General features: G+C 51.2%; 2 protein-coding genes across 25 annotated transcripts in view; both read right to left on the bottom strand.

Moving 5' to 3' along the window:
• Wiz (WIZ zinc finger) overlaps positions 1-3,495 on the bottom strand; it is a 28,075-nt gene extending 24,580 nt beyond the window's left edge. For 7 of the 22 annotated variants that reach the window (XM_075984247.1, XM_075984236.1, XM_075984251.1 and 4 more), the window contains exons 1-2: positions 3,349-3,495; positions 1,620-1,882 (exon numbers count right to left, since the gene is read on the bottom strand). In XM_075984247.1, coding sequence (XP_075840362.1) covers positions 1,620-1,640 — 21 coding nt within the window. In that variant the 5' untranslated portion in view covers positions 1,641-1,882; positions 3,349-3,495. Of the gene's footprint in view, positions 1-1,619; positions 1,883-1,969; positions 2,077-2,691; positions 3,228-3,348 lie in introns of those variants that run through there. The other 15 variants (XM_075984240.1, XM_075984244.1, XM_075984242.1 and 12 more) reach the window with 8 other exon arrangements.
• An 862-nt stretch (positions 3,496-4,357) lies between these two features.
• Positions 4,358-17,583, bottom strand: Rasal3 (RAS protein activator like 3). Of its 3 annotated transcripts, XM_075984234.1 has the most exons (18): positions 17,496-17,583; positions 17,030-17,367; positions 14,226-14,356; positions 14,024-14,102; positions 13,854-13,915; positions 11,730-11,800; positions 11,226-11,352; positions 11,038-11,136; positions 10,058-10,594; positions 9,441-9,585; positions 9,073-9,217; positions 8,012-8,248; positions 7,715-7,916; positions 7,491-7,609; positions 6,479-6,869; positions 6,111-6,268; positions 5,455-5,518; positions 4,358-5,361 (listed from the first exon to the last, which is right to left on the bottom strand). In XM_075984234.1, exons 2-18 carry the CDS (start codon positions 17,352-17,354, stop codon positions 5,206-5,208), a joined length of 3,048 nt encoding a protein of 1,015 aa, XP_075840349.1. In that variant the 5' UTR covers positions 17,355-17,367; positions 17,496-17,583; the 3' UTR covers positions 4,358-5,205. The 3 variants fall into 3 exon arrangements, with proteins under 3 accessions (XP_075840349.1, XP_075840348.1, XP_075840350.1); XM_075984233.1 differs by lacking the exon at positions 17,496-17,583 and having other exon boundaries at positions 5,059-5,361; positions 17,030-17,488; XM_075984235.1 differs by lacking the exons at positions 4,358-5,361; positions 5,455-5,518; positions 6,111-6,268; positions 17,496-17,583 and having other exon boundaries at positions 6,849-6,930; positions 17,030-17,488.
• Positions 17,584-19,685: the final 2,102 nt, after the last annotated feature.

Below are 19,685 nucleotides of genomic sequence, written 5' to 3'. Positions count from 1 at the left end.
TGGCCTCTGCAGGCACTAGCAGTCACATGCATATATTCACACGCAATATTTTCATACTGTCAAAAATAATAAAATAGGCCAGGCGGTTGGGGCGCACGCCTTTAATCCCAGCACTCAGGAGGCAGAGGCAGGCGGATCTCTGTGAGTTCGAGGCCAGCCTGGTCTATAAGAGCTAGTTCCAGGACAGGCTCTAAAACTACAGTGAAACCCTGTCTCGAAAAACCAAAAAAAGAAATAAAATAAAATAAATAAGATGAGGCCTGAAAATGTAGATTAGTGGTTGAGTGCTTGCCTAACATGTAGGATGACAAAACACGAGGAGAAAGAAAGAACAACTGGATGAAAGAAACTTAAAATATAAAAAGAGGGCTGGGATGGAGCTAGTGGAACAGCATGAGCAGACTGTGCAGGGGCCAAGGTGCAATCCCCAGTTCTCTAAAAAAGTAAAACCTAAAATGAAAAAGGAGGAGGGTTGTGAGGCCACATTACTCCCTGACTCTGTGACTCTGTGACTTTGGGATACTTACTTCATCCCTGAGGGTCTTGGATCCCTCATTCCTAATGTGAGGTAAATGAATAACTGAGACTATCCCTACCAAGGTTCTAAGTATGACATAATTTGGTCACACAAAGAATCTGGCATGTAGGAACCACCAAAAAGGTGCTTGGAAGTTCTTGGGACCCAGAGTTTTTTTTTGGGGGGGGGTAACCAAGGAGATGAAGGGAAAGTATTCCCCAGCCACGCCAGATTCCTTAAACATGCCAGGCTCTTCTCCGCCAGGCCTTTGCACTTACTGCTCCTCCCACGTGGTGGGCATTTTCCACCATTCATTTCATGCTCTACCTCAAATACCACTCCCTCAGGAGGCTTTCCCCAGGTCTCCCAGGCATGATCCTGGCACTCTGGTTAAGATCTGCATAGCCTCCATCATCACCTCCCCTTAGGACATCTGTCCAGTTGTTTTCCATTTATCTTCCCTTCTAGGATACCAACCCTGGAAGGACAGGAACTCTTGCCTCTCTGTCGTGGTTAGTTTCTCCAGCACCCAGAACAGAAACTGGCACTCAGCAGGTGCTCCGTATTTAATGAATGAATAACGATTTGTGAAGTAGGGACAGTGTGAGCTATCCTTGTACAGGGCAGAGCAAGGCAGACAGAGGTGACAGGCATCTCTAATGCCCCAGTTTCTACCTCACCACTAGAGGGCACAAGCTGTTTTGGCCCAGGGCTCAGGAGCTACACTCCATCAAGACTGCAAGGAGCTGCGTGAGCTACTCTGATGGGAACAGGTTGCCCCCTGAGGAACAAGTGGGCTCTGGGCCGAGAGCTCAAGGTGCTGGTACGGTATTAGAATACAAGTGCTGCCTAGCTCAGAAGCAGGGAGCCAGGCCACTCCAAGTATGTTTCTAGTTCCTCTGGGCAACTGCGATACAGTCATGGGCTCCCAAAGGAATTTGTTTTCATAAGAGCAAAATAAAAACAAAGCACAGCACCAGGAGAAGGCTCTGGACATCAAGCAGAATTCGAATACCAACCCTTGCTAAGTAGGGTGACTGGGCTCTCTCTGAGCCTTGAGGACTAAGCGGGATGTTTCCTTAGGGTCACAGAGCCCTCTTACCAGAAATGCCACTGCGGCCATCCAGAAGGTCTCGTGGTCCTTCCTTGGTGATAGGCAGGTAATGAGTAGATCGAAAAATATCACCTTCCCCCTCAGCAGCCTCAGCCCCACCCTCGATGTCCTCTCTCGGAGCTGGGCCAGGCAGTCTCTCTGGGCCTCGAGGACGATCTGGGGCAGCCAGGCCACCTGCCAGTAACCCCTCCATGGGTGGTAGCCGCTGATCTTCACTCAGTACCTGGCAGATTCAGCGGGACATTGTGGCCCTGGGGACAAACAAAGAGAAAGCCTTAGGAAAAGCAAGAAAGAAATTCTGTCTCAGTTTTCCCCTCCCTCAACACCCCAGTCCTTACCTTTGAGGCCTATTGCCTCAGTTTACTTCTCAGTTGAAGTGAGGGGGTAAATGGTGTTGAGGCCCTTTCGCATGTATCATAACCCCATCACCTCCACTGTTAGCCTGCTTCACCACACCACACCTTTCTCTTCTCCCAGCTTCTTTGCAGCCTTCATTTACCTCACTCACACATGCACTCAGTCACCCCAGTCTTCCCTCTTTAATCCTTCTACCTCCCCCCTAGTCTTCCCTTCGCTCACTTACAGCTTCACCTCTCCAGCTGCTTGCTGGCTTTCCTGGACCTGCACAACCTATGACCATGCCTCCAGTTTCCAGGAGCCCAGGCACTTCCACACTCCCAGCTCCTGAATGCACTGTCTCAAGTGCCCCTATCTTTGCCCTTACACTTCTCTCACTTTTGTTGCCCCATGTCAATTACCCCTACACTTTCCCCACACTTGGACCCTTCTCCTTGTAAGGTTATCCAGAGTTAACCCCTTAACCTCTTCACAGCCTCAAGTGACCCCACCATTAACCCTTTCCCTTCTCCTCAGCATGATCTCTCATGCATACTAAGTCTGGGCTCCTCCACCCTGCCACCTTCCAATAATATTGGTTGCATCCTCCACCGATATTGGTTGCTCTGGCCCAAGGATGAAAGAGACAGATGGGGTTCCTGTTTCAGAAATAAGGACCCTGGCGGGGGGAGGGGGGCCGGCTGTCCTCTCCACCTATAAATACCTTCAAGGTAGAGCAGAAAGTGAAGGGCAGGAATGAGGCGCTCTCCCGAGGGAGATGGTGGTGAGGCCGGGCCCAGGCAACCGGGGCGGGGCCGGGTCTCCAGGCCTGGTAGCAGGCGTTGCCCTCGGGGGCCTGGTGCTCCCGGGGGGCCTATACAGGGTGGGTTGACAGCCTTGGCAGGAGGGGTCCCTGTCCAGGCCTGGAGAAAGCACCTGCGGGTGCCCACTGGGGTAGGCACTGCCGGCGGGGATCGGGTAGGACCGCAACTTCGGAGCACTTTGGCAGCTTGGGGAGGGGGCTCCGGTCCGGATGGTCGTTCCCCACCCCAGCCCCTCAAGGGTCGCAGAGGTAGGGGTGGCGCTGCGCGGACGCACCCCGCGGGGAACCTAGGGTCCCGGGAATGCGCCCTTCGCCCGTGCACCTCGGGGCGGGAGACCCCGCGGGACGAGCCGAGGAAGGGGGGGGAGACACCTGCCTCGAGACCCCCTCCCCTCCCCCCACCTGTACGGCCCCGCCCCCAACCAGGCCCCGCCCATGCAGGCCCCGCCCCGCCCCCCGCCTCAGGGGGTCCCGCCCGTCCGGGCCCGGCCCAGGCCTCCCCCTCCCCGCTCCAGCTCCGCTCCGCCCGCGAGCTTCCCAGGCTGGGTCTGGCCTCACCCGGTGGGCGTCGCCGCCGGCTGGGAACTCCCCTCCTTCGTGCGGCCGTCGCCGCCGCTACAGCTGCAGCGGCTCTTGGTGCCGGTGCCACGGCCTCCGCAGCTGCCGCCGCCGCCGCCTCCACCGCTCGGGAGACATTGTCCCTTTAAATCGCTCCCCCCGCCGCCCCGCCCCCCCGGCGCGCCGCCGTGACCTCAGCGCGACAGCCCCGCCGCGCCGCCATGATGAGGAGGTCTGCCCCCCCTTGTGCCACTCCGGGGGGGGGTCCAACGGGCGCGCCGCCATATTGGGAGTGGCCAAGCAGGTCACTCTTAAAGAGTCCTCAGGACCTGAGCGTGTAGGGAGGGGCACTGTTACCTTAACAACATCTTGTCCTTCTGCACCCCACTGGTTCTTCCTACACTAGGTTTGTTAGTAACACCAAAGGAATGGAAAGGAAACAGAGAAGTTTTCCCTTGGGTCATTCTTAGATCATTGAGGACCCCACCCAGGCAGTCTTTAGCTTCCAGTCTCTTCTAACCACATGGTTCCTCGTCTTTCTTCATTGTTTACATTGGGCTTCAACATCTCCAAGACCCTAGAACAACTTTATGTCTGTCTCGAAGGCTAAGCTCTCCTTCACCTAGTCTTCAAGATCTCAGCCACCAGAATAGCTCATATACACACATCACAAGCTGGTTGTGTTCTCCCACTCATCACCAATTGTCCACCTGTTTATCCACATGCTCAACCTATCAACCACTCAACAACTCAGTAATCAAATCACCTATCCATCCATCCATCCATCCATCCATCCATCCATCCATCCATCCATCCCTCTAAACACCTATTCATCTATCCAAAAATGCACTTAACCTATCCACCCATAACCCATGTACCAACCCATTGCTTCAGCAACCAAGTATCTATTTATTCATACAATAAAGGGATTCAACAATCCTACCAGCATCCACCCATACAATCACCCATGGATTGTGTACTTATCTTCTCCAAGCGAAGAAGACAGGAGTTCGTGTCTATATACTTTATTCTTTTCCCATGGCTCATTTGGGAGTCCCCCAAAACCTCAATAAATGTGAGATGTGTGTGTGTGTGTGTGTGTGTGTGTGTGTGTGTGTGGTGTGTACATTTGATTACTCATTTAGTTCAAGTATTAGTTTCCTATTACGAGTCAGTCTTCTCTAAGTAGACCTACCTATTATGATTAGTGACCTGCCTTACACATCTACCAGGTCAAACATTCATTGGATGCTAACCTAGTCAGCTGCCTACTGTTTCATCTATCTTACCCTTTTATCCATGAGTCAAATGCCTGCCCATTACTCAACCAGCCACAGAACTCAACTGTATTCTCCCCTTACACTCCCTTCCTTCATTTGCCTCCATGCCTGGATTGTGATTTGGAATCTAGAAAGATTCTATCACTTGTGGGGCCTGAGATACTGATAGAGGATGAGGAGGGTGGAAGGTATGTGCTTCGCTGAAAAGCACGCGCTTCCCATAATAGTTATTAATACCTTTTATTGAATACCTTTAACTAGGAGTTGTGCGCTCTGTAGAGAATTTTGGATACATTTCACAGATGAGGGAATGGAATCTCCTAGAGTAATGGCTTAGGTCACAGCAGTGGTGAGAGTCTGCTTATTACTCCCATCTTTGGGAGGCTTCAAACCAGGTAGGAATTTGGGAGAGATGGAGAACTAGGAATGATCTCTGATTAATCATTTGTAGGGGCAGAATTTTACTGAGATGAAGATTTACTGGACAACCTCACAGTATCCCACTCTGCCTCCACTAATGACCATGAAGGGCTGAGGCTCTCTTGGCTTCCAGACCACGTGGAGTGGAATGAGAAACTCAGGTGCCCATTGACAGCTCAGCCCCATTGACACATGGCGTTTTGAGAGGTGGGGGCTGGCTCCGGGATCCTGGTGTCCTTGAAAGAAGCTGTAGGCTGTGGAGGGTATCCCTTAGTTGGTTCTGAGTACATTCCATCTCAGTCAGGCGGTGCTCCTGGGGAGGTAATGGAAGTGGGTTTGGAGTTGAGGTGGGGGTGTTCACCAAACAGATTCCCCACTCCCATCCGATCTCAGGCAAGAATCTTACCAGACTTTTCAGCCTGTGGCTTCCATTGCTCGGAAGACTATTCTCAGAATCCAACTTTGAGATCCTGTGGGGGTCAGAGGCAAGACAGGGGAAAGGTCAAAAGCTGAGAAAATCCCTTCCATCCTGGATGGACAGCCAAGAATCCATCCAGTGATTGGGGCTTGGAGTGGAGTTGGGGTTTGTTCAGACCAGAGAGCAGAGTGTATTGGAAGCAGGGTCTGGCTCAGAGCTTGTCATAGCTAAAATGTGAAGACTAGCCAAGTGGTGCAACCCTGGAACTGTAGCACTCAGGTGATAAGGCAAGAGGACTGAGAGTTCACGGTTAGCTTGGGCTACATAGCTAAATCTTGCTTCACAGAAGGAAAAAAAAAACCGAAGGGAGACAAAAAGAATAATTAATCAATCACTATTTGAAGGCGGAGACTGACCAATGGGTGGGAAGGGCCCAGACGGTCCAATCGGGTTAAGAGGAACTGGTTGAAGGTAAGTAAAAGCACCGGTCAAAGACAGGTGTGAGAGAGGCTGCTGCGGCCAGGGCTGGTGACTTGGAGGTTGCTTATCTATGGGTTGGAGCTGTTAGAAGCTGGGGCCGGGCCGGTGGGGAGGGACTTTCTGGGTGAGATTTGGGCGGCCCTGACGAAGAGGCAGGGACTCACCCAGCTCCCAGTCTGGAGTCCAGATCCTGCAGCTGACAGCGCAGCTGCTCCTGCTGCTCCGTCAAGGCCTGGATGTGGGTACTAAGCGACTCCACAAGACGGGACAGAGCTTTCTGTTCCTCGCGGATTGCAGCCACCTCGCACTGTATCTCTGCCAGCTGTAGGGAGATAGGAGCTGTAATCTGACCCATCCTCAGGTCCCTTCCTCATTTTATCACCTTTCTACTCTGATAGAGAACATGTATGGCCTCGGGGGCCGGGGTTGGGGGGGGGGGAGTCTCAGAGTCAATTAGACGAGTACTAAGGTCCTTTCTTAGTTCCATTTCTATCCGCCCCACGCCCAGGCTAGAATTTGGGCGGGATGTCACCTTGCCCACCGGTCGATGCGTTCCCAAAGCTTGGTATCGGTCCCCAGGCTGATCCAGCTGGCGCTGCCATGGCACCGATGGCTTTCGAGGCAGCGAGGCAGAAGCTCCAGTCCAGGCCCGTCCGCATGGCACGGGACCAGTGCGTAGTGAGTCTTTGAGTCTTGGCCTGGGACCTGCAGAAAGGCGGCGGCGGGCAGGCCGTCTGGCAGGGACGCTCTGTGTGCGCTGCACCTGCCGGGGCCGCTGCTGGGACCGTTCCTCATCTGGCCGCCTACGGGCCCAGCTCCCTGCCCCTTGAAAGCTGCGCAGAGATTGGCTCTTGGAAATGAGAGGGGTGTGCTTGGGGAGGTCTCGTGGTGGCAGAAAACCGGGTTTCTCCCCTGAAGAGAAGCTGGAGGTGGGATGTGGAAGTTCAGACCCTCAATTGATCCTGGAGATGACGCTACCCCAGCCTAAAGCCAGAAATGACCCCACTTTTTACATCAGTATAACTATCTCTTAGGACCACACTTTGACCTATGACTTTGCTGAGAAACTATCCTTAACTTCTGACTTCCATCCCAATCTAATCTTTTCTCCCTCTCTAGCTTTGACTCTGACTTGTGACCCCATTTCTAACCTGTGACCCCTTGACTAGCCCTATTTGTCCTAAGCCCTAAGCTTGATCTTCGCTTCTCTGACCTTTGTAGTATCTTGTCTCTAAGATTTGACCCCATCCTCAACCTCTGACTCATGGCCTTCACCTCCCCCACCCCACGGCTACTTTCCCTGTCCCTGGAGGTGACTCTTTGTTGATCTCTGACAGGACTCTCCCAATCTTGGACTCTATCTGAGTCTGTGAAGATTTACTCTTTGACCACCTAGAGAGCGAGTTCCCTGCCTGTCTTCTTACATTATGCCTTCTGCAGCCTCTGACCTTTGATCCCAACGTGATTCTTCTCCTGGCATTATTAATCTTAACATAGGAACCCCTCCTGCCACCCACGAGAACCTAGGCCAGACTTGGGGTTACCTGGAATGAACCTGGGTGGGGATCTGGGGAAGACGCATTGGCACAGACACTGGTACAGGACGGCCCTCTTCTATGGCTTGAAGAATGGTGGGCAGTGGTTCCAAGCTATCTTGGGTTGTCTGTCAAGGCATACAATGAAGACACCCTGTGAACTCTCTGGCACCAACACTTCCCAGCCTTCTTGCCTTTCTACCCTACATCCAGGGTTGGGATTCAGGCCACACCTGGTCAAGTTCAGCAAAGATTGTGCAGAGCTGGACATGAAGAACTGCCAACTGGAGGGCCAGGTCTCCACTGCCCTGGTAGCCACTGGGTGTGGCATTTGCATCCACCACAGCCACCTGGTCCAAGAAGTGTTGCATGGCTGGTCCATGATCTTCCAAAAAGCTATTCATAAAGGCCATGTAGGCTTCCTTCTCACCAAACCTGCGTTGGAGCCAAACTGGGTGAGTCATGACAGACACCTGCCAACTCCCTACTCCCTGGTCCCGTCATCACCCCCACATTCTCCCAGCACCTACGGAGCATGGTTGGCAAGATTCTGGATGACCTTGGCGATGAGTGTAAGGGTTCGGGCTGGGCCTGGGGCCGGGTGCTCTGGTGCCAGGCCAAAGAGGCTGGGTGCCAAGATAGCAGGGCATAGGAGCCTTAGGAAGAGAGAGGCACACACCAGTCGGGGGCCCAGTGCTTCGGAGCCACGTGCTTGGCATGCTTCTCGCCAGCTTGAGAACACAGTGCCCAGCTCTGCTGGGAACCAGCTGGGGCAGAAGAAGCAATGGTTAGAGGAACAGGATAGAGAGGCATAAAGGTCATGCATGATCAAAGTTATAAGTCCAGAGGTCTGCTGTATAGAAAACACTACATGGCTTGTCTATGATCTATGATTCATGAAGCCTGTGTGTGCTTTCTTTTCGTTGGACCTATTGTTTGGGTTGCAGGGATGGGGCTATTTGGGATAACAGTACCTGTGGCTTGGGCCCCAGAGGCTCAGAACTTATAGCATAAGTGTGGCAACCTCTGAAGTCTATACTCTTAGATTTGGGCAGATAAGATCACGTGGGAACAGTGGTCCTGAGTTTGGGGTAGAGTTATAATTTCACATGAGAGTGAGGTGCCTGAGTATAATATGACTTAAGATGAGGCAATTACAATGTCATAGGATTAGGCATGCAAATTATCCTAGGGCCAGAAGCTGAGGGACTGAATGCTCGTGTTTCCTATAATCAGTTTCATGAGATTTAGAATACAGGCTCTCTTAAGGTCAGGAATTGTGGGATTAGGATAATGCATCATCTGAAATTAAAATCTTATGTTGACCAAGGTTAAGCAGTCAGAATCATTTGTGGTTATAAGCAAAAGAAGTGGGTCCTTAGGTTACTTGGGGTTAGGTTAGGTATGGCATGAGTGTAGGGTTTGCCAGATACAAAGAACAAAACCAGGGCAGATATATTTGACTTCATATAAGCATATCTCAAATATGGAATCAAATTTAACTGAGTGCCCAGCATTTTGTTGGTTGGCCAGGGCAGCACAGGGGCAGAGAGGCAGGGCTGGACTCAGTTGCTGGGTCCATGATTCTCACTTGTAAGAGTTGATGATGGCTTCAAAAACCTCCTCACAGCTGTTTCGGAGTCTAGCTTGGTGCTTGGACAGCTCTGGTGGAGGGCACTTGCTTGGGTCCACTTCACAGTCCTCGGTGGAGGCACAGAGACGCCGCACAACTTCCCCTGCGGTCCAGAGCAGACAGTCTAAGGTCATGAACCCAGATGCATCACACCCAGCCTCCAAACCCTATCTGCAACTTACTCTGGAAGCAGGTAACATCTTGGGGGAATAGCAAGGCTCCACTCCCATCCAAAATTCTAGCACCCGCAAGGCACCATTCACTCCCAGAAGACAGGTCACCAGGGGTTTTCTGAACCCCTGGCACCAATCCCTCTCTCAGCTTACCCAGGGTCTCCTGGAGGTACTCCTGTGCCACCAGTTTCATGTATTCATCAATGGCCTTGGTGGCTAAGGTATTTTCTCGGAATAGCAATGCTTCTCGGCCTCCACAGCGCGCCAGCTCTGCGGTGCCTAGGTCCGTCACTAATGCCTGTGGAGGACAGGGATCACACATTGAATGAACGTGGGAATCCCAACCATTGAGCCAACTTTCATACCTAGGCACAGCCCTTGTCCCTTCCTGCTGATATTCAGGCACAGCGCTCAGCTTTTAGATGAAGCCACAGACTCCACCTCTCACAACAGAAATGGAGCCTAGTAGCATTAGAGGCTCACCTCTTGCCCCTCCCCTCTCGCTGAAGTTCAGCCTTACCCCTCTCAGGTGAAGTTCAGGGTCTGCCTCTCACAATTCAAGTTAAAGCCTCATCCTTAGCAGCTGAAATTCCAGACTAGCCTCAAGTAGTCAAAATTCAGGAGTCTCCCTCATTGGTTAAGTGTAGGTCCCGCCCCTCACGATGCCCTGCCCCGATGAGCACTGTATAGACTCTCCCTTCCCAGCACAACTCAGAAATTGCTATCCGTCTGCTCTGGGGCCACCTATCTGCGTAGTCACGGCTCCTCACCTGAGCCCGGCCAGTGGCCCGTAGCACGCGCACCATGGCTGCTGCCAGCTCCTCCTTGGCCTGAGCAGACAGCGCGGACTCCAGCGCCTCACACAGGCGCGCGTAGTGGAAGGTGAGGAACTCGGCCAATTCCTTGTAGCGCTCCGACGGCAGAACGCGCAGACGTCGCACCCTTATCCGCGCCCGTAGAGCGGCGGCGGCTGGCGCCCCTAGCACCGGAAACCAGCGCTCCAGGCCCGCCGCGGGCGCTCGGGGGATGCTCACCTCGTCCAGCTCCAGCGCTACCCTGCCCACGGCTGCACCTGCAGGGCCTGCTCCTCGTAGCCGCAGCGACAGGCGACGAGCTGGTGGCAGTGCTTCGAAGTGGAAGCGCTCAGCCCAGAAGAGCTGACCCGGGCCAGCCCGCGGAGCTGTGCGTGCCAGTAGCGCCCCGTCCAGCCACAGCTCCGCACGCACTCCGGGTGCCGCTGCTCGGGGCAGCCCCTTGGCCTCGTGCACCCAAACGGTCAGCCACGTCTCTTGCCTCTCCGCATTGTCCTGCGTGCGGGAGTGGGGTATAAGTTGTGTTTTGGAGGTGTCTGGGCTCCAAGACGCGCACTGAGACTCCACGTTGCGCATCGCAATCCGGAGCCTTGCCCACAGTTAAATCGCAGGACCCCTTAGCGAAGAGGCTGGGGCCACGATTGTCTGGGAGATGCTAAGCAAAACACATTTAGCTTTAGGGAGTGTCGCACACATCGGGGCTTAGATATAAAAGGAGTAAGGACTTTTCGACTACTTGGTAGGCTGACTTGGGGAGCAAACAGATCCAGAACTGGATGCGGGAACAAGTCTGACATTCATGGGGTTGGTGGTTGCACAGGTGTGGACTAGGCGGGTGTGTGTACGAGAGGGTTTGGGGCAAACAGCTTTGGGTGGCATGCCGAGGGTGGCTAGCTTGTGAGAGGGCTTTTTGTGTCCATCCCTTCATCCTCAATGACCTGGCTGGGCTGGAACTGCCGACGAAGGTCCTCGATCCAACGGTCCCTCTCAGCGCTGGAGCGACAATAGAAACAGCGGCTCCCGCCGGCCCAGGTTACCTATTGGATGCGGGATTCAAGAATTTAAAAGAGGCTAACGTGAAGCCAAGAGTTTATTTAGTAAAGGCGAACGTAGGTTCCTCTTTTACCTGGAAGCAGTATGGCTCCCCCAGGAGGCTAGAATGCAGTGGCCAGACTCGCACATTCTTTTCAGCACCCAGGTCCAGCTCAGAGAGTGTGGCCAGAGATTCCCTGGAACCCAGAGCACTGGGGGGTCTGGAGCCAGGGAAGGGGAACAAGTGGTCATTCCTTGCTCACTCAGACCTTTCTAATCCCTAGCCACCCTAGCTGCTGTCCCTTTCTGGCTCTTAGCATTTGACCTGCTATTTCCTTCCCTCTGTGGCTTAATTTCCATGCATTCTTTGGAGCGCCCAGATCCAGGGTGTTCAGATAGCATCTAATCCAGAGACCACTCCCACCCTTCAACCAAGAGATGAGAAAATGCCTTGGATCTATATGGTTCCAAGTTCACCTGGTATAAGGCAGAATAGAAAGAACAAGGGAGGCATGGGATGAAGGTGAGGCTAAGGAACCCAGAGGTGAAGATTGGCATAATGTTGAGCCTCAAGCCCTCCAGTTTCCCAGAGACTTACCCATCTCGAGGGCCGTGGGCTCCCAGCTCTGACCTGATCCTTTTCTTCTCCTTCAGCCTCTTGAGTAACCCCTAAGTGGGAAGAGAGGTATGTGAGCCAGGTAGAACCCTGTACTCTCTCCTCAGCTCTGTCCTCTCAGAGCGTCCTTCAGGTTCTGCTAGTCTTGGAGGACCCAGCCCATGACCAGGTTGCACTAATATCTGTAACCAGCAGATGACACTTATATTTATGTTTTACAATACTGGGGATCGAATTCAGGGCTTCATGAGGGGCAAATGCTCTCAAAACAAGAGCTGTCTTCATGCTATCCCCCCGCCCAACAGCTTGTATTTCTTTCCCTTCCCTTTCCTCCCCTCCCTCCCCCTTTCTTCCTTCTTTCCTTAGTCATGCCTTTTGAGTTAGTATCCAAGGAAGCCAGTGCACAATAGAGGTCAGCAACCATCTGCATGGTAAAAGGGGGCAGGGACTGCTAAAAAAGCCCAGAGTGCCAGGGAAGGCACATGCAGGCTTTCGTTCAAAATCCAAAAAAAGTGATAGAAGGAAGGAAAAGGAAAAGTTATACTTTTTGAGTTAGAACTTAGTAAAATAGGCAGGCTTCCCTTTCTTATGTTTACAATATTTTTCATGTGTCCTTGTGTGTGATATGCATGTGTGCATGTATGCACATGTGTATGTGGATTCCTGAGGGTGGCATCAAGGATCTTCCTCACAGTCAGGCATGGCAGCACATGTCTTTAGTCCTAGCACTAGGGAGGCAGAGGCAGGAGGATCGCTATGACTTTGAGGCCAGCCTGGTCTTCAAAGCGAGTTCCAGGACAGTCAGGCTGGAACATAGAGAAACCTGTCTCGAAAAGAAAAACAAAGAATTCTTCTAAGGCACTCTTCACCAGGAGGCAGGGTCACTCACTGCACCCAGAACTCATTGATTTGATAGCTTGTTCTGGGGATTCCTTGTTTCCACCTTCCAAGTACCAGACTTAAAGGCAGGCTGCCATGCTCCCCTAGCATTTGATGGGCGCAGAGGATCCAAACTCTTGTCCTCCTGTGTGCCTGGCCAGTGCTCCCCAGCCCCCGCAGCTTGCATCTCTGAAAGTCCAGTCACTCACTTCCCTGAACTCTCTATAGACTCTTGGTAAAATAGAGAAGGAACAGGGTGTGGTGGCTCACATCTATAATCCCAGCACTTAGGATGCTGATGCAGGAGACTTTTTGAGAATCAGATGCCAGCATGAGCTACATACCAAGTTACAGAAAATTCTGAACTATAGTATGAAGCTGTTTTAAAAATATAAAACCTAGTGGGCAGTGATAGTTCACGCCATTAATCCCAGCACTTGGGAGGCAGAGGCAAGTGAATCTCTGAGTTTGAGGTCAGTCTGATCTACAGAGTGAATTCCGGGACAGCCAGGACTGTTACACAGAGAAACCCTGTCTCAAAAAAAAATAATAAAATAAATAAATAAATAAATAACTTGGGTCTGGCATGGTGGTGTACACCATTAATCTCAGGGCTCAGGAGGCAGAAGAAGTTGGATCTCTGTGAATTCAAGGCCAGGATGATCTATATAGTAAGTTCCAGTACAGCCAGGGCTACATAGAGAGACCCTGTCTATAAAACAAAACAAAACAAAACAAAAAAAAAGCAAAAGCTCCACAACCCCCCAAATATATAGCCAAAAAAGTAGGAATTTTCTCATTAGGTTTATTCAACCAAGAATAGATGCAGAGGGTCAGAACTGGCCAGCGACCAACCCATGATCCCCTTTTTCCTGGTCCTCCATGCTCAGGACTGCAATTCTTTCTATTCAGGAGGAAGAGGTGGGAGGATCACAAAATTTAAAATAGTAGTCATTTTGTGTGTGTATGTGAATGTTTATTTTTTTAGATAGTCTCAATATGTATCTCTGGCTTGCTTGGAACCCACAATGGAGTTCCAATGCTGTCTCAAGCAGCCCTGTCTCTGATTCTGTGTACTGGGATTACAGGCATGCACTACCACACCTGGCCCTAATATCTATACTAGGTCTCCAGATTTAGTTAGATGGTACAGCTTGTGTGAGACCCAGGTCTGGGAGACCTTGTTCACCCTGGCCACTCCCCATCCTGTCACACTGGCTGCCGTACCCGAACATTGTGGACCTGGTTGGAACCAGTAGCTTCAGGCTCAGTTTTTCCAGCAGTGCGATCTGCGGGAGGTCAGAGGTAGGAGGTTAAGGGGAGGAAGCATAGTAGTAGCCTATGAGTCGTTTTGAAAAGTTCTCAGTTTTGCAGCCTCCCCAGTCTCCCCAATTTACCTGGATCCCGGAGGTTTCCCATGGACGCCTGCATGCTGCTCTCCGAGCTGGCGCTTCCCATTCGGATTTGGCGAGGACCCTGTCCTCCCATAGAAGTTGGCGGTCAGAAAGGGGAGGTAACGGGTGAGGCGCACATTTCTGGTGTTTACCTCTCTGCCACTGCCTCTGCCCAGTTTCCTCCCCTCTCCTTCCTCTTTCTTACCTCCTCCTCACCGAGAAGCACCAGCCTTCCTTCGAGTAGGGTGAAACCCCCAATGTCCCAAACTGGCATGTCAGGAGTGGGAGGCTCAGGGATCCGTGCAACAGGATCCGGGGTTGTTTCCAACTCCGGCTCTGGGGAGAGGAGGGGATGCTGGTTACAGAGCCTCCCCTTTCTCCCTCTGACCTCCTATGCGTGTAGACAAGGTGCATTGTGCAGCAACCATGTCAGGCTGGGTGTCACTGGGCCGATCTCTACCTCTGTGGGGCTTGTTCTCATTAGCCCTAAAAGTGGACAATACCATGTGTTTACCGCTTTACCCGCCTTCTCTTGCCCAGTCCTTCAAATATCATTTAAAGGGCATTAGAACTTAGGCCCAGAGAGGTTGATTGGCCTACCCAGAATCACACAGCTGTTGAGTGGTGAAGCCAGGCTTCTAACACAACCACCTTTCTCTTAACCAAGACAGTGGGCAAGGCTGAGACTCAGGACACCCCTGTAACGCTAGGACCTGAATTGGGAGGATGATGAGTTTCAGGTAAGTTTGTGCTACTTACTGAGATCTTATTCTAAAAGGAAGAAGGAAGGAAGAGAATATGAGAATGAGGGGGTACAAACCTCTTACATAAATAACTAACTGGGACCAGCAAGGTGGCCCGACAAGTAAGGGTGCCAGCCATGCGGGCCTGATGTGAAGTCAATCCCTGGAACCCATGGAAAGGTGGAAGGAGAGCACCAATTCTACAGAGCTATCCTCTGACTTCCACATGCACTGATGAGATAACTTCTCTAAGGTGGAAAGTCTTCAATTTGAGAAAGGTGGAGAAAAAGCAAAAGTGAACTGAATGGGAGTTTTCTTTCTTGGGCAGGTGGCGCTGGTGCGGAGTGGGCCAGGGAAGACTCCACTCCACACCCAAAAGTGGGCATCTGCACTAGATTTTGAACTGAAATTTGAATTTCACCCAGCCAAGCTGGAAGAGAAGGAAGCAGGAGTGTCTGAACAAAGGCTGGCAGATGGGGAAGAGCCAGGGAAATAAAGGGAAGGGCAAGAAAGACTGGAGGGAAGGTGTCGGCAACAGGTTAGGAACTAGCGTTTGTTTGTGGTACTGAGGACTGAGCCTTGTCCTAAGCATGTCCCCCATCAGTGGGCTACACTCAGTTCCCAACCGTGGGAGTAGTAGTAGCGAGCCATGGGAGAGAACACGCTAAGAAGGAGCAGGCTGCTTGGTAGAAAGCTCTGTCTGGACCTGTGTAGTGGACAACTAGGTACTGGACCCTGTAAGGCCTCAAAGAATGATTCTACAGGGCTAGGAGCTTAGCTCAGTAGCAGAGCCCTCGCCTTTCATGTGTGAGTCCCTAAACTGAAAAAAAAAAAAAAAGGAAAAAGAGAAATAGTTGGGCATGGTGGTGCACACCTTCAATCCCAGCAAATGGGAGGCAGAAACCAGCAGATTTCTGTGAGTCTGAGGCCAGTCAGATCTGCATAGCAAGAATCTGTCTCAGGAAGAAAAAGAAATTCCCTACACTATGAAGCCATTTTTCTAAACATAATACTATATGCTGATTGCCTTTTAAGACGCTTGTTTAGTTTGTGTTTGTACACACTCACTTGCCATCACACCAGTGCAGGCCAGAGGACAGCCTGAATTCGTTTATTTATACGGGGAGTGGGAGAGGTCAAAGGACAACCTTTGGGAGTCAGTTCTCTCTTCCCACCTTGTGGCTCTCGGGGCTTACCACCAGGAGCCTTTTCTGGCGAGAGCCTCATTTGTTTTGAGATGAGAGTCTTGTTATCTTGTTCAGATCAATCATCTTCCTGCCCCTGCCTTCCAAGTGCTGGGATTATAGGTGTGCGTTACTATTTCTAGCTCTGAAACGAACGAAAGGAGTTTCAAAGATTTCTAGGAAAGAGCTGAATTAACCTTGTGCTTCCAGGAAACAAGGACTGAATCTTCTCACTTTATTTTCTACCCGGCTTCACCACTAGGGGTAATACAACTTTTTTTTTCTTTCTTTCTCGGCGATGGGTATAAAACCCACAATCCCACAGCCTTTCCCATGTTAAGCAAGTGCTCTACCACCGAGCCACATCCACAGCCTTAACTCTTTCTTACGAATGGATGTCTTGTACTGCATTCCTGGGTTCTAATCTTCATAGTCTCCTCTGTCTCCCAGTTCTCATTTGTCATCTTCACATTAACCCCCCCCCCCCACACACACCGTCCCATTCTGTGAACTCTATAGGGCCTCACTGGAACCGCACTTTGCCCCCGCAACATAAATTAATACATACAGGTTCTTCTCTGACCTCAACATAGGTACTGTGTTAAGGGAGATGGGCTATGCCAACACTGAGGTACACACATACAAAACATATGAATAAACATGTTTGAATGAGTGAGTGTGCTCTTCAAGGCAGGGATGGGGAGTTTCAGATTCAAGGAAACAAAGTAAGACATAGGCTATAAGGCAGCTGAGATCCAGTCAATGGCTTGGTCAATTGGATACAACAGGAGACAACCATCGGGGCCAAGAGCCATTGAGCATCCAGACGGCACTAAGGTGCGTCTGTTCAATGCCCCTTTCTCAGGCTGAACCCAGCTGCTTACAGGTCTTGCGAGTCTCCCTCACTCCAGTTTAGGGAGAAAGAGAGATGAGGGTTGCTGGGGGCCCCAGCCGCTTCCTGCTGGGCTTTCATACTCCCCACAACTTCCTGTGTCTAGAGGGCTGATGTTAGGTTGACAGACAAACACCCAGGCATCCGGCCACCCAGCCTGGCCCCAACTCTGGTAGAGGGGAGAACGTACCTGGGGCCTTGGGATTTGGTGTGGCCTCCAGCGGTGCCACGTTCTTGTGTCTCCCCCAGAGGGTCTTGGAAAGCCGGAGGCGATTGGACCGTGACACCTTAGGGGGTGCAGAGAGGACCCGACGAAATAGAGATCGAGGGGCTGGCTGGCTGCTCACCATAGGTTCTTGATGGCTTAGGGTCCTTCCCCAGCCCGCGAAGCGGCCCCAGCGGAACCCTCCAGAAGCCTTCTCCCCTCCACCTCCAGTGTGCCAGCGGTAGGATGCCAGTGGAGAGGGTGGCGCGGGCTGCGTTTGGACGGCTTCACTCGGCAGTGGTGGGTCCATGGCGGAGTCTCTGCTGCGAGACCAGAAGGTGACAGTTCTGCGCATTGTCTGCCCACATTCTGTCTTCATCTTGCCCGGTCTCTTTTCAGCTTTGCCTCCAAGGAACACTTTTGAGGGTGCCACACGTACACCGTCCCTTACCTTGATTTCCTGGCCAGTCCCAGAATCAGCAGCCTTCTGCACTGTGCTTAGCTTCCTTCCTCAGAACCTAGCTCCACGTGACCCTGCCTGTCTCTTCCCCCCTCCCTCTTTACAGTCAGGCTGGGAGGGCATGATGGGGGCAGGATGTGGAGGTGGGAGGGGTGGTAGTGCTGGCTTCTGGCGAGAAGGACAGGGCGGTAGGATGTACTTCTCTCTTTGAGCTTCAGTTAGTTGCCTTCTGTGAAATGGGAGCATGCTAGGGACCCCTGGAAATCTGCTGCTGGCCAGCATGTGGAAGGATTCACCTGTGTAAAGACGCTGCCATAATTTTATTGGAATAGATTTTATGTATGTATGTATTTTTTATTTGGGAGGTGGGTTTGATGAGGCAGGCTTTCTCTGTCTAACAGCTCTGCTGTTCTGGTCTCGAACTCACAGAGATCCTCCTGCCTCTGCCTCTTGAGTGTTGGAATTAAAGGCGTGCGCCACGGCTGCCCATCTTGGAATGGATTTTAAAAGAAGAGTCAACATATACTATTATGTGCGTGGATGCCACAGTGGTGGTCAGAGGACAAGGAGTTAGTTCTCTCCTTCCACATTTAAGTGAGCTCGCAGGATGGAGTGCTGGTTTCCAGACTTATATGGCAAGTGTCATTACCCCCTGGGCCATTTGCCACCCTTTTCCACCTTAGGGGTGAAACCTAGGGCCTGAGGATGCAAGGCCTATGCTCTATCACTGAACCACACACCTGTATTTTTTGTTTTTTATTGCACAGACTGGGCCTTGAGCTCATTGCATGTGTACCCTAGGCTGGCCTTTGACTTTGGTTCTTGAGTCTAAAGACTTGGCTGGACAGTCCCCCACCTCAGTGTTATGGTAGAACAAAGGCCAAGCGTGTTCAGCAACAGCTGTAGCCATCACCGAGCAAAACTCTAGTTCTGATCCTCCCAGCATAATTGTCTAGGTCTCCTTTGACCCAGCCTTTCTCTTGCTAGGAAGATATCCAATAGACATGCCCACCAACACTGCAACTAATAACTCCAAAAGACCCAGGTGTTCACTGATGGCAGAACGAACACCCGGTGGCATCTCCATACTGAAGAGTGTCACATAGCCAGGGAAATGAGTAAGTTCTTGAACTAATGACGTCAGAAGAATCACAGTGCTGAACGAAAGCAAAAGCTAAAGCGTATATGCTGGGTGAGTCCTTTCATGTAGCATTCTAAGCCTTGCGAGGCAGGAGGTTTTCCATGAGTTCAATGGCAGCCAAGGTGTGTTGCAAGACCCTGCTTCAAATAATAAAAAGGAAAAAATGAAGTAAAAAGTTCAGAACCAAGCAAATGAAGATACTACAAGTCAGGGAATTAGGTCAGGAATTTCAGTAGTGAAATGTGTGCACTGCCCTTGCAGAGGACCAAAACCTGTGCAGTTCCTAGACCCTGTGACAGTTAGCAGCTACCTGTAACTCCTGCTCCAAGGGATCACATGCCTCCTTGGGCATCTGTGCCCACTTACATGAGCACAAGTACCACACACACACACACACGCACACACACGAGAATTAAAAATAGTAAAAATAAATCTTTTTAAAGAGTCAGGGAATCAGTTTCATTCAGAGGGGCTAGTGACTGAGTAAGGACATAAAAGAGACTTTTGGATGATGGCTTTCTTTGTTCTGTTTTGTTTGAGATGGGTGTCTATTGTATCCTAGGCTGGCCTGGAACTTGGTATGTAGACAAGGCTGGTCTTAAATTTTTGATCCTCCTGCTCTTGTCTCCCAAGTTCTGGGGTTATAGGTGTGCACTAGATATCCAGCCTGTTTTATTTGTTTGTTTGGTTTAATTTGATTTATTTCCCCACTTGAACCCAGGGTTTCATTTATGTTAGACAAATGCTTTGTCAACTGATCTATATTTTTAGCTCGAATGTTTTTCTTTCCACAGAATCTTCTATGTATCCCAGGCTGGTCTTGAACCTTTGATCTTCCTGCTTCAGTGTCCTGAATGCTGAGATTTATCACTGTGATCAGTATTAAAATGCACCCCACCATGTGTGTATGTGTGTCTGTGTGTGTGAGTGTATGTGTGCATCTGTATGTGCATGAATGTGTGTGCATGTGTGTCTCTGTGTGTGTGAGAGTGTGTGTGTGCATGTGTATGTGAGGATGTGTGTGTGTGCGTGTGTGTGAG

The sequence above is a fragment of the Microtus pennsylvanicus genome, chromosome 8 (genome assembly GCF_037038515.1).
Source record: "Microtus pennsylvanicus isolate mMicPen1 chromosome 8, mMicPen1.hap1, whole genome shotgun sequence".
Taxonomy (NCBI): Eukaryota; Metazoa; Chordata; class Mammalia; order Rodentia; family Cricetidae; genus Microtus; species Microtus pennsylvanicus.
The sequence above is the reverse complement of the archived record's forward strand: the minus strand, read 5'-3'. Positions and strand labels throughout refer to the sequence as shown.

Coding starts and splice junctions, on each gene's coding strand:
- Rasal3 (XM_075984233.1), bottom strand. CDS start 17,423: ATGAAGACAGAATGTGGGCAGACAATGCGCAGAACTGTCACCTTCTGG. Junction 9,586..10,057: donor GGGCCACTGGCCGGGCTCAG/GTGAGGAGCCGT, acceptor TGTCCTCCACAG/GCATTAGTGACGGACCTAGG. Junction 9,218..9,440: donor GTACCTCCAGGAGACCCTGG/GTAAGCTGAGAG, acceptor TCTGGACCGCAG/GGGAAGTTGTGCGGCGTCTC.